The sequence below is a fragment of the Salvelinus sp. IW2-2015 genome, linkage group LG25 (genome assembly GCF_002910315.2).
Source record: "Salvelinus sp. IW2-2015 linkage group LG25, ASM291031v2, whole genome shotgun sequence".
Classification (NCBI taxonomy): domain Eukaryota; kingdom Metazoa; phylum Chordata; class Actinopteri; order Salmoniformes; family Salmonidae; genus Salvelinus; species Salvelinus sp. IW2-2015.
In genome coordinates, this window is record NC_036865.1 from 20,212,050 (window position 1) to 20,226,666 (window position 14,617).

Here is a 14,617-nt window from a genome sequence, read left to right on the forward strand (position 1 = left end):
TTGAAGATATCCCTCTAGTGGTGTGGGGGCTGTGCTTTGGCAAAGTGGGTGGGGTTWTATCCTTCCTGTTTGGCCCTGTCCGGGGGTATCATCGGATGGGGCCACAGTGTCTCCTGACCCCTCCTGTCTTTATGCTGCAGTAGTTTATGTGTTGGGGGGGCTAGGGTCTGTTTGTTATATCTGGAGTACTTCTCCTGTCTTATCCGGTGTCCTGTGTGAATTTAAGTATGCTCTCTCTAATTCTCTCTTTCTCTCTTTCTTTCTCTCTCTCGGAGGACCTGAGCCCTAGGACCATGCCTCAGGACTACCTGGCATGATGACTCCTTGCTGTCCCCAGTCCACGTGGCCGTGCTGCTGCTCCAGTTTCAACTGTTCTGCCTGCGGCTATGGAACCCTGACCTGTTCACCGGACGTGCTACCTGTCCCAGACCTGCTGTTTTCAACTCTCTAGAGACAGCAGGAGCGGTAGAGATACTCTTAATGATCGGCTATGAAAAGCCAACTGACATTTACTCCTGAGGTGCTGACTTGCTGCACCSTCGACAACTACTGTGATTATTATTATTTGACCATGCTGGTCATTTATGAACATTRGAACATCTTGGCCATGTTCTGTTATAATCTCCACCTGGCACAGCCAGAAGAGGACTGGCCACCCCTCATTTCCTGGTTCCTCTCTAGGTTTCTTCCTAGGTTTTGGCCTTTCTAGGGAGTTTTTCCTAGCCACCGTGCTTCTACACCTGCATTGCTTGCTGTTTTGGGTTTTAGGCTGGGTTTCTGTACAGCACTTTGAGATATCAGCTGATGTAAGAAGGGCTATATAAATACATTTGATTTGATAAAACAAGTAGGATGATAATGTGAGAGGGCAGGACATTCAATGGACATATAGTTCTTGAGATGCTCCTACAGATCAGGGTGTGGTAGCTAATTATGTTTCTATTTCACTGGCGAGCATATCTGTGAGCTCAAAATTCTGGCTGGCAGGAGATGACATGACCAAAGGGGTTGCATGTTTGTTTGTGATGTTGTGATGTCCTCGTGAACCCGAACAAGGGTCAGTTGGCTATTCTGGGGCAATGAACAGCATAGTGAGCACAGCTTTGGGGATGGTCCCTTCTTTTACTAGTCATCAATCCTGTCTTGTTTTTATAGACACATACTTTTGCTTCAGAAGGGGATTTGGTATAATCAGAATCATACCATATTATACCTAATCAAATTGAGTAATCAGGAGATTGATTAAATGACAATTAACCTTTTAAAGGTCCTAGGATTATTTACAACCATGATCGACCAGTAATATAATTCCATTAAAAAATAACAATTGTTTTGCGTTCAAAGTGATTCATTCGTTTTTTATGCCTCTGCACACTGCAAAGCTCAAGTGGAACCTAATAATGCATCTTGTAGACACTATTTACTTCCTCATCCATGTAAAACTCTCAGCAATGGTGGAGCATGTTAAATGCTCCTTGTATAGGAGTTCTCCCTGCCTGTCAGTCTTTCACCACCCATGTACTGTACATCACTCCCAACTTTTATTTRGTAAAATCAGTCAACTTCATATTGCTGAGGTAGAAAGTGGTGAGTGGGAACAGGAATTATGCTGCTTTTGGTGTGTGTGTTTGCGTGTGTGAGTTTGAGAAAGGGGGGAGGAGTCAGGTTGAGTAGACTTGGTGCATACAAGGCAGGAAGAACAGTGTTATGTTATAGCAAACGTATTGCTCTACAGACATGGATTGTGGGTAGTTGCAAAGCTACTGGTATTTTACTGGAATCTTTAGTCAWTTTGGTAATTCAGATAATCTATGCAATCTATTGTAATTTTGGTAATTTCTATTTGAATAATATACATATACTATTCATTTTTTATATCTGTGTCCATCTTGTCCATGAGTTTCTAGTAGATAAACTATATGGTTCAAGAGAAAACAGCCTAATCAATGAAAAAAGCATCTAAATCAACAATGGCATTATTTTCAATGAACTCCGCAACTCTTTCAACTGTTGACTTTTTCCACAACTGCCAACAGTTTGACACAAAAACATTGACAACAAATACATACTGACATAGTCAAATAAGTTTTAAAAATTATAAAGGATATTTCATGCMGAAACCCTCATACTAAACACCAATGGTATTCACTTAGTTCATGGTTTATATTTGATTGATTTCATTATTTTTACTTGGCAAGTCCACACAGAGGGCCGGAAATAATTACAGACACCTGTGATAATCTGAAGTACCCAAAAGGGTCTTGTGATAGATTACATACAATTCTTGAAAGATACCAAAATTCTGGTGGTTTACTGGTAAACATAGAAKGTTTCCAGTAATATACCCTCCCATTGCAAACCAAATTGTGGGTACTGATTTAATGTCAGATACTACAATCACCACCAAGGTGTTCTAAAACATGGCCATGGCACYGAGGAAATCATATTCCTGGGACTTAAGTCTATGCTTTATCACAACAACTTGTGGTTAGACTGCATCATGTGAGAACAACCCAGAGCAGTCACAACTGAAGTTGGATATAATGAAGTCAGGTTAATAAGTAGTTTTTTAGTTATTGTTCTATGATTATTGTGCATAGTATGTGGTTATTTCAAAAGTTGTACTAAATGTTGTTTAAACAATGCACCCTAACGTGTAAATGATTCATGCCACCTCTGTCTGGCTCATTTCCCTAGGTCACCCTGTAAGCACAGATGGTTCCTATTCTGGTACACTTGATTTAAGCTGCAGGGACAAAGCATTCTGCAGCYGATCGTGAACTTTGTGTTGACAATGCTACTCCTTCTCATCACGCTCTCCCTTTCTATCATTCCCTCTTTCTATATATGACACTGGTTTACAAGCCACTCATCAAGATGCTTTAAAAGGTCCAATGCAGCCATTTTTATCTGAATATGAAATCATTTCTGGGTAACAATTATGTACCTTACTGTAATTGTTTTCAATTAAAATGGTTGAAAAGAAACAAAAATAGCTTCTTAGCCAAGAGCAATTTCTCAAGCAAGAATTTTGCTAGGACTGTCTATGAGTGGTCTGAGTGAGAGGTTTGGAACTCTTTCTTATTGTGCTATGTACTAATTTACTGCCTGGCCATGTCAAAACTCCAACCCACCAAAACAGTCTGACATTTAAGATAGTCTTTTGAAATCGCTCTTACACTAAAAGGGCTTCATTTTCCAAAATGTTGCAGTATTATTCCAACCTCATACTATGGAAATATATATAAAACACAGGAAAATCTAATTTGACTGCACTGGGCCTTTAATGGTGTTTCTGTGGCCTATGACCCTGGCTGTGTATCAGTCAGCTGTCAYAATGCGGGACCTGACTTAGTAGCCATTTCTGAAAATTACAGCATGTTCCTCTACCCCTCTCTTAGGGTMTCAAGTCCTCTGTGCCCCTCCTCTTCAGGCAGGCCATTTTGACCTGTTACATTACGGCTTGTGGTAGTTCAAACTCAGATATGGTTGTGTGWGGCTGAAATATAGATATGMGGTATTAAGTTGGATGGAGCCACATTTGCCACATCAAACCAATTACAATATCTGTTTTGCAAAACAACGCCTGATAACAGCTCAGAGATTTTGCCAAATCGAATCAACCTTGGACATTTAACCTGGCCCTGCACACATTGTCGGATCGTTCAGATTCACAACATAAAATATTTACCATCAGACAACTTCATTTCTGAGTGTAAAAACCTCAAAGATAAGTTTATTACTTGGGACTAGACAGTAATTTTTACAAATAAATAGAAACACAACATAACATCATCAACAGTTAGTTACATTACACATCATAGACTTGCTCTAAAGATATACATTATAAACTGAGTGTACAAAACATTAAGAACACCTTCCTAATATTGAGTCGCAACCGCTTTTGCCCTCAGAACWGCCTCAATTCGCTGGGGCATGGACTCTACAAGGTGTCGAACGCGCTCCACAGGGATGCTGGTCCATYTTGACTGCCAAGTTGGCTAGATGTCCTTTGGGTGATAGAAAGAGCAGGTGTTCTAAATGTTTTGTACATTCCGTGTAGCTCTACAGTCAGAATAGAACATGCATTATTATTAATTAATGTGACAGACTATGACATTGACTTATGATTAGTTACTTTGTAAGACAAGAAAGTGATAGATTAAATTCTATAGGCAGGTTAGTGTAGTAAAACATAAACAAAATAAATATGTTGGTAAGTTTTCAGTCTAATGAGCAGATGTGATCATTTTGAGCCAACGGGTTGAAGAGTTCTGATACAAGTCTATCAGTCTTAGAAAGGGAGGCTTTCATAGTCACAGGCTACTTCTATGATAAATGTATCAAACATCTATTATTAGCTTCCTGAAAGTTGTTGAAGGCAGGATGGTGTGAAGATACTGAATTACCCAAACAATCTGGGCTTGACTTACATGTAATGCTCTGTTTGTTTAAATGATAACGCTAATGAGTGTGCCTTTTACMTTTCAGATTTATGTTGATAATGCTTTGTTTAACCGAAGATCCTGCACAACGTTTCTGACCAAAGGATTCTCTTTACATTGGCAGTCTACCAGGCAGGCAGAAATAAGGCCACAAAGCTACTTACCGTAATAGTTAAAGAGATAAACAAACACACAACCAGACACAGTCATGGTTCCACTGCTACCATAGAAACAGGAGCTCACATTTCTTATTACTACCAAACAAGTGAAAGATTCTGCTGTGCCCATCAACAGGCAGCAATTACACATCCTGGACCTCACAAGACAATCTATATCTCATGACACGTAACATTCTTTAACCAGCAAAGCCTTAGTTTTGAATATTTATAACAGTGTAATACAAATCAAGCTAAGAAAATACACATTTTGACCTCACAAAAATAKKCTATATATACACAAAAGTATGTGGACACCCCTTCAAATGAATGGCCACACAAGCTCACAGAACGGGACCGCCGAGTGCTGAAGTGCGTCTCTCCTCAGTTGCAACACTCACTACTGAGGTCCAAACTGCCTCTGGAAGCAACGTCAGCACAAGAACTGTTCGTCGGGAGTTTCTTGAAATGGGTTGCCATGGCCGAGACGCCGAACACAAGCCTATGATCACCATCCGCAATGCCAAGRGTCAGCTGGAGTGYTGTAAAGCTCGCTGCTATTGGACTCTGAAGCAGTGGAAACACTTTCTCTGGGGTGATGAATCACGCTTCACCATCTGGCAGTCCGACAGACAAATCTGGGTTTGGCTGATGCCAGGAGAACACTACCTGCTCGAATGCATAGTGGCAACTGTAAAGTTTGTTGGAGGATAAATAATGGTCTGGGGCTGTTTTTCATGGTTCGGGCCCCTTNAGGATAAATAATGGTCTGGGGCTGTTTTTCATGGTTCGGGCCCCTTAGTTCCAGTGAAGGGAAATCTTAACGCTACAGCATACAATGACATTCAATACGATTCTGTACTTCCAACTTTGTGGCWACAGTTTGGGGAAGGCSCTTTCCTGTTTCAGCATGACAATGRCCCAGTGCASAAAGCAAGTTCCATACAGAAATGATTTGTCAAGATCGGTGTGGAAGAAATTGACTGGCCTGCACAGAGCCCTGACATCAACCCCATCAAACACCTTTGGGATGAATTGGAACGCTGACTGCGAACCAGGCCTAATCACCCAACATCAGTGCCTGACCTCACTAATGCTCTTGTGGCTGAATGGAAGCAAGTCCCCGCAGCAAAGTTCCAACATCTAGTGGAAAGCCTTCCCAGAGGAGTGGAGGCTGTTGTAGCAGCAAAGGGGGGAACCAGCTCCATATTAATGCCCATGATTTTGGAATGAGTTGTTCGATGAGTAGGTGTCCACATAKTTTTGGTCATGTAGTCTATATCAAATTCTATTTTTGAAGGAATGTAATTCTAAAGTACATTTGGAAAGGAATCACCTACTCTCGTCTTACTGTGAATCTCATAGCTGTAGACTGAGTCACTCTAAGCCAAAGCCCTCTGCGTTTGAGATGGCGATGGTTAACTTCTGCTTCAGTTCCTTCCTGCTTTTATAAGGTGGGAGGCAGATCTGGTTGAAGCAGGTGTGAGATATGGGTAACCTGAAACAGACAAGGATAACCTGTATAAACAATTACCGTAAGGGCCCTTCTGTTGCCATTGCACTAAACCTGGCTGCATTATAACAGATTACAATGACACCACTAAATATCTGTCCACTTATACTCTACAATACTATATGATGCTCAACATATAGCATTTGCAGTCAACCAGTTAATTAAGTCAACATATAATAGCTGGTCTATTTAGATATTGTTCTATATGGTTGGATATATGTGAGAGTAAGAGGCAATGAGATGACTGTACAGTACCAGTCAGTGGACACGTCGATCTTGGCGATCTTGAAGTTGAGGTCGGCCAACCCTCCCACGGGGACACGGTCACTTCCTGTGGCGAAGTGGAGCAGCTTCTTCTGCAACTCCAAGGGGAAAGCCAGCACCACGTCCCAAAAACAGCTAAACACACATARAAGAAAAACATAGCCAACGTGACTTTTCTGTAAGGAAAGGGGGGTGGGGGGTGCAGCTGGAGTAAACAGGCCTGGAAGGGAGAGGAGCAACTTACAGCTGTAAGGGGGCACTGGCTGGCTGCAGGGATCCAGCGAGTGGAGGAGGTATGAAGAGTTCAGCTCTAGGTTCCTCCAACAGAGTGAAAGGCCCTATAGCACTGCATGGGTGTGTCATAATGGTTTGTTGCTGTAGGCTTTGTGATATTGGATATTTGTACTCCACAGCAGGATCAGGGGTTGCTGGCCAGGTGAAAGACGAAAAAGGTATGCATAGTTGTATAGATTGGGTGCACTGTGTGTTTGTGTGCATGACCCTTACCGTACTGTGAGGTCAGCTTTGCTGTAGCCCTCGTACTGAGCTGCTCTCTGRAGGGCGCTCATGTCCAGCTCTGGACTCCCACACACCAGCATCTCCACCTCCTCTGGCCTCAGCAGCTGCACAACCACAACATCATCACTAAGGAGTGCCCTATAGTATAAACCACAGGAGGCTGGTGAGGGGAGGACAACTCATAATAATGTCTACAATGGAGTGAATGGAATGGAATCAAACAAATGGAAACCATATGTTTGATGTATTTGATACCATTCAGCTAATTCTGCTCCAGCCATTACCACGAGCCCGTCCTCCCTAATTTAGGTGCCACCAACCTCCTGTGATATAGACATAACAGTCTCATATTATGCCTACTGTAATTCAGTAACATCACATATTGGACTATGCATCCAGGGCTTAGTTTGAGACATAGCTTTAGATGAGGGATTTATATCACACAGCTGAGCGCAGAGCTCTGACTAGCTCCCTGACATGAGGGAWTTGCTGACAATGCCAACAATACATACGATGAGATCTTTTTAAGTTCAGTGCTTTATCTTGTCTATCAATATTGTGTTTGAGTCCATGCACATACATTCATTGTGGCCTACAATGTGTGCTTCACAGTGATTCGCATATATTCTACATGACCATACATCTTAGTGGTAATGTAAAGTTTGGCAAGAGCCTAAACACAAATATTTGATCTTAACTCGTTTAGGATTGGCTCAGACATACAGTAACTTGGCAGGGTGTAGACCATACCCACATTGTCTGCGTGTGTGTGTGTGTGTACACTTGTGGACAGACCAACATTGAACATAGTCAACCAGCCACAGATCCTGGAGTTGCACCAATATTAACAACGATCTTACTTATTAACTCAGTGTGTTACAATACAGATGAAGGATCTTAATTTAATTTGCAATGTAAAACTTGAACTGTATTTGAGGTTTAAAAAAAAGCTTCTGAAGTTTGTAATTTCCCTTACGAAACATGTGTGAACCCCTACAAAAATGAATGACAATCCACATAGTTATTCACATTTCCTCTTGCTGAGCATCATTTTCCTGCTGTAGTAAACTGGGTCAAATTAAAGATCCTACATCTGTAACTCCAAACTATTCTATAGGTCATCAAGTTCTTCAGTGTCAGCAGGTTTTCAACCAATACTGAATGCCTATTCTAGGACGCTTTAGTGTCTCTGACAAACAGATATGTACCACCAACATTAGTATTTTGTTTATTTAATTACCAGGCAGGTAACATACACTAAATGACCTCTCTGTCAGGAGGAAATAAATTGACAAATCTATTGAGAGTTCACAATCTGAACATATAATTGATTCCATTGTATTTTAGCTAAAGTATTTCAGGAATGTACAGTATGAGTAAGCATACACAGTACCAGTCAAAAGTTTACACACCTACTCATTCCAAGGGTTTTCTTTATTTTTACAATTTGCTACATTGTAGAATAATAGTGAAGACATCAAAACMATGAAATAACACATATGGAATCATGTAGTAACCCCCKAAAATAGTTAAACAAATATATATTCCATATTTGAGATTCTTCAAAGTAGCCACTCTTTGCCAAATGACAGTCCCACTAAGCYCAAACCAGATGGGATGGTGTATTGCTGCAGCCATGCTGGTTAAGCACCATCACACCTCCTCCTCCTCCTCCATGCTTCACGGTGGGAACCACATGTGGAGATCATCTGTTCACCTACTCTGCATCTCACAAAAACACATTGGTTGGAACRAAAAKTCTCACATTTGGACTCACACATTCCCACCAAAGGAAAGATTTCCACCGGTCTAATGTCCATTGCTCATGTTTCTTGGCCCWAGCAAGTCTCTTCTTATTATTGGTGTCCTTTAGTAGTGGTTTCTTTGCAGCAATTCGACCATGAAGGCCTGATTCACGCAGTCTCCTCTGAACAGTTGATGTTGAGATGTGACTGTTACTTGAACTCTGTGAAGCATTTATTTGGGCTGCAATCTGAGGTACAGTTAACTCTAATGAATGTATCCTCTGCAGCAGAGGTAACTCTGGGTCTTCCATTCCTGTGGCGGGCCTCATGAGAGCCAGTTTCATCATAGCGCTTGATGATTTTTGCCACTGCACTTGAAGAAACTTGAAATGTTCCGTATTGACTGACCTTCATGTCTTAAAGTAATGATGAACTGTCATTTCTCTTTGCTTATTTGAGCTGTTCTTGCCATAATATGGACTTGGTCTTTTACCAAATAGGGCTATCTTCTGTATACCACCCCTACCTTGTCACAACACAACTGATTGGCTCAAACGCATTAAGAAGTAAAGAAATTCCACAAATTAACTTTTAAGAATGCATTCCAGGTGACTACCTCATGACGCTGGTTGAGAGAATGCCTAGAGTGTGCAAAGCTGTCATCAAGATCAAAGGATGGCTACTTTGAAGCATCTCAAATGTAAAATATATTTTCATTTGTTTAACACTTTTTTGGTTACTACATGATTCCATATGTGTTATTTCATAGTTTTGATGTCTTCACTATTATTCTACAATGTAGAAAATAGTCAAAATAAAGAAAAACCCTGGAATGAGTAGGTGTGTCAACTTTTGACTGGTACTGTCGTAGAATTACAGTAATTTCGAATGGAATTCCATCTATTGCAGAATGTGGCTCTCCAGCACAGGAGGCTGGTGAGAGGAGAACGGCTCATAATAATGGCTGGAATGGAATCAAACACATGCAAACCATGTGTGTGATGTGTTTGATACCATTCCATTAATTCCGTTCCAGCCATTACTATTAGCACGTCCTCCCCAATTAAGATGCCACCAGCCGCCTGTGCTCTCCAGATAGTGCTTTCAGAAGTGTTAGATTTGCACAGCAACACATCCTGGATAGAGGAAGTCAACATTTGATTTAGATCTAACATGTTTCTGTTCTAGTACGTTTCAGTGTGTACTGTATCCAGCTTCACACAGTGAGCTGAGTAGAAGTAGACATGAATATTGGCCCACGCTCCACAGTGCCTGTCAATCATCCTCACCCTGCTGTGTCCAGACATCTATAGCCCGAAGACACAGAGTTGTTCCAAGGCTCATGATCATGATCCACTAGGTGAAAGTAGATTTAATTTCATACATACTTAAAAAATAAAATGATGGCCCTAATCATAGAAATACATATAGAATCCCTATTAATTGAATAGGATCTCTATGGGCCTAATCATATAAATACATATAGAATCCCTATGAATTTAATAAGATCTCCATGGGCTTAATAGTAAAGATTTGTCATTTAACTTTTAAAACGTATTAACCTACCTTCTAATGTGGCATAAACACAACCAGTTATGCTGTTTTCATCTGATTGTTAAACATTATTTAAAAAGGCTCATGTAGGCTACCTGGGCATGTTACTCAGGGAAGGCGGAAAGACAGTCAGTGCAGGAAAAATAGCTTTTAAGCCTCATTTAGATATTTTTCTGCTTCCAATTTCCGACATTTGGTAAAATTTTTGTTAGTCAACTTGTATATAATTATATACATGCAGCTTCTCTATTCGGTCATTACTTGATGCAGCTTCTCTATTCGGTCATTACTTGATGCAGCTTCTCTATTCGGTCATTACTTGATGCAGCTTCTCTATTCGGTCATTACTTGATGCAGCTTCTCTATTCGGTCAATTACTTGATGCAGCTTCTCTATTCGGTCATTACTTGATGCCGCTTCTCTATTCGGTCATTACTTTGATGCAGCTTCTCTATTCGGTCATTACTTGATGCAGCTTCTCTATTCGGTCATTACTTGATGCAGCTTCTCTCGGTTCATTACTTGATGCAGCTTCTCTATTCGGTCATTACTTGATGCAGCTTCTCTCTGGTCATTACTTGATGCAGCTTCTCTCCTGTCATTACTTGAATGCAGCTTCTCTCCGGTCATTACTTGATGCAGCTTCTCTTCGGTCATTTACTTGATGCAGCTTCTCTTCGGTCATTACTTGATGCAGCTTCTCTCGGTCTATTTTACTTGATGCAGCTTCTCTCCGGTCATTACTTGATGCAGCTTCTCTCCGGTCATTACTTGATGCAGCTTCTCTGCGGTCATTACTTGATGCAGCTTCTCTCCGGTCATTTACTTGATGACAGCTTCTCTCCGGTCATTACTTGATGCTCGTCTAGAATATTAAATAAAGCCATTGCTCGCCAGAATGATGTCATAAATCCAATGCATCATCAACAACCTAGTTGACTTGGTAAAGTTCTCCTTTCATTTCTGCTTCTCTCACGGAGCGAGGACGTTTGGGGACCAGGGAGATTTCCAAATGACAACAGTTTGATTGGTTTTAAGGAAATTAAAAGCTGTGAAAATGATCCAACATGTTTCTGATAGTATTTCAGTTAGTCTTGATGCATATATTATGTGGTTGAAAATGAAATACTGTCAGGCTTTAATGTCACTGAAAGAAATGGCACTTTAGGCTACACAACAGGTCCCTAAACTTGCATTTGCATTCTCGCAAGATGCTGAAACAACAAATATATATTTCTCCACTTCTGTTCCCGAGAGACAWTTCACATTTGGTCTATAATTTTACTGCGAGGAACACTTAATTCTTCAGGAGTTAATATTAGAATAGGCTATATGTGAGGCCTACATTCAGTGTCCATAGTTCKGTTACTATTCRAACCAATAGGCTACTCCACTCTAAAATAATTCCAGCATCCACACAGTGCCATTTGATGAATGCAAAGAGGRATCACTTACAAAACACCAAAAAGTGTTCTGAATGACATWCGGTGATTGTCAWGATTCGGCCTACACAAGTCTTGTAACCTGAATTGAATGGTACACTGCTGTACGCGGGTGTCTCGGTATTGGCCACTCATCTCTGCCTTGGCAAAATGCCTCCGTTATCTTCGAGCCACACTGCATTTTGGAGTCTATTTGCACATTTTTCATGTGACTGACGTGGTAATGATAAAGAGTTTAATAGCCTACAGTTTTCTTGGAATCTATGTTTGAATTATTGTGATAAGCTCATGTTTTACCGGTACGGCTTACCCCACTATTTATTTTGCCGGTACTCCGTACTGGACCGTTCCGGCTTACTTTCACCCCTAATGATATCCATCTATGGCCACTGTCAAAAGGCAACAGCCCATGAGAGACACAAGTGTCCCCCATAGATTRCAAAAGCCAAAGCAAGTGTKAATCCAAGATACATGCACACTTAGCTTTCCAGGTGCTAAAGTCACTGACTGAATTGAAATTTTACCAGTAGTCAAGAAGCAGATTCCCGACCTGACAACAGTTGTGTTGCARGTTGGTTCGAATGACATTATGGGAGTTTAGTCTGAGAGACTCAAACAACTTCTTGTTGCTCTTGGAAACAGCTCGAAGCCTTGCGGGAAGAATCGTTATCTCAGGACCAATCCCATCTCCTCGCCGTTGTGGGACTGAGTTTTAGTTGTATGTCTTTTAAGAGACATGGGCACGTCATTTGTTGACAATTTTGATTGTTTTTMSKAAAAACAGAGGTACTTCGTCAATGATGGAATTCATCTGGGTGAAAATGGCGTCCGCCTGCTATCATCCAACATTAAAAAGGTACTTAAACAATCAAAATGATATAGGGCTAGTCCCAGTATTACTATTGCAAGTATTGTATCAGACTACCATTTAACCACATGTTTTCATAAATGTAGGGGTAATGTACTTAGTAATCTTGTCACTTGGTTCACACTGGCGGTTATACTTGTCTAAACACATCAAATACCCCGGTCGATATCAACAATCCACATTTTTAAAAACTGTAAGYGACTTGGGTTTTTACATTTGAATATATGTAGTATATTGTCAAATTTTGAATTTGATTAAGATTTTAGTTTCTCAGGCTAGTCCTGATTTCTTTGTTTAATCTGAAACTTGGTTATCGAGGAATTCTAATGATGCCGATATTGCACTGGACGGGTACAATGTTTTTAGAGCTGACAGGATGAGTAGAGGGGGAGGAGTGGCTATCTATMCWAAAAATTACCTCTCCATTGCACCAATTAAATCTGTCTCTCAGACTTCACTCCCATAATGTCATTCGAACCAACGTGCAACARAACTGTTGTCAGGTCGGGAATCTGCTTCTTGACTACTGGTAAAATTTCAGCTGCCTAAAAGTCAGCCAGTCAGAGCTATAATAAGTTTATCTAGCCTTAGCCCATGCTACATCTCTTTTAGTAGTTAAAAAAGTAGTTAAAACATTAAAAGAACAATATGCACTCCACACTCCCAAATCAGATAGGGTTGGATACTGGACTCATTACTGATAAGAACGCCATTGCTAATGCCTTCAACAATCACTTCATTGCAGCAGGCAATCTTGTTGAGAAAATGCCAACCACAAATGAAGGAAGAAAAGATKCATATGAAGGCATTATGCATGAGTATGTGGATGCTGATGGTCAGGGTTTCTCACGAAGCCTCTTCACAGAGGAGAAAGTTATTGATGCCTTGCTAGCCATAGACACTAAGAAAGCGATAGGGGCTGACAAACTTGACCCAGGGTTGCTGGCTAGAGCTGCACCACTTATCTCTGGTGRTCGTACTCCTATTTGTAACCTCARGTTGACCTCTGGGGTCATACCTAAGATTTGGAAAACTGCCTATGTGCTGCCTCTGCACAAAGGTGGGGATACTGGTGACCTTGATAATGATCGACCAATCTCTAAGCTGTCTTGTAAAAATGTTAGTCATTGGTAAATGGCTTTCGACACAGTTGATCATTCTCTTCTGCCTGAGAGACTGACCTCACTGGGGTTGGCCTCAGATACATGTTTGTGGTTTCAGAATTATCTCAGTGACAGATCTCAGGCTATTATTGCAGATGGGGTAAAATCAGATTTTGTCACTGTTCACAAAGGAGTCCCACAAGGTTTGATTTTAGGTCCTTTATTATTCACTATATTCATAAATGATATCTGTATCTCAGTGAAAGAAATGCTGTTTTAATTTCTATGCTGATGACACAGTACTATATGCCACAGCCCCATCACTCACTAAAGCATTTGACTTCCAATTGCTTCAAGATGCACTTGTAGATCTTAGGCTGGTGCTTAATTCAAGTAAAACTAAGTATATGGTATTTTCACAATCCAAAAGTATACAAATTGAAAATCTGAACAATGCTAACCATGATGGCTCTCTTTTGGAACATGTTCCCACCTATAAATAACTTGGAATTTGGTTAGATGATCATCTCTCTTTTACMTGTCTATAAAGCAGTCTTACAGAAATGTCCTAATTATCTTAACTCAAAAATTCAGTGGTCAAACAGTATTTATCAGACTCGGTCACAGGACATGCTAGTGCTAGAGATACCCCGGATTCACTGAGTTAGGCAAAATGCCATTTGAATATCATGCTTCACACTCATGGAATGATTTTCAGAGAGAACTCCAGTTAGATGTTTTGGTGCCTGTAAYACAGTTTAAATGCACATTACATTAACTTCTTATTATAAACTGTGATTGCTTTTGTAATGTGTGTTTTTCTTATAGAAGTTAATTTATTTTAATCTTTTTAATCTCCATCTTGTACTTTTTATGTTTTAATTTTGTTTGGTTTTAAATTCTTATTAATTGTTGTGTTGTTGTTATATCACAGGACACAACTGTAAAAGAGACTTGGTCTCAGCTTGTTTCCCCTTAATAAATAAATAAATAAACAAATCAATCAATA

The 14,617-nt window shown here is 40.4% G+C and overlaps 1 protein-coding gene across 1 annotated transcript in view; it reads right to left on the minus strand.

Annotated features, from left to right (window-relative positions):
* Positions 1 to 5,360: 5,360 nt before the first annotated feature.
* Positions 5,361 to 14,617, minus strand: part of LOC111951643 (probable E3 ubiquitin-protein ligase HECTD2) — a 42,588-nt gene continuing 33,331 nt past the window's right edge. Inside the window, 3 exon segments of the mRNA XM_070434979.1 lie at positions 5,361 to 6,098; positions 6,369 to 6,512; positions 6,885 to 7,000. Coding sequence (XP_070291080.1) covers positions 5,978 to 6,098; positions 6,369 to 6,512; positions 6,885 to 7,000 — 381 coding nt within the window. The 3' untranslated portion in view covers positions 5,361 to 5,977.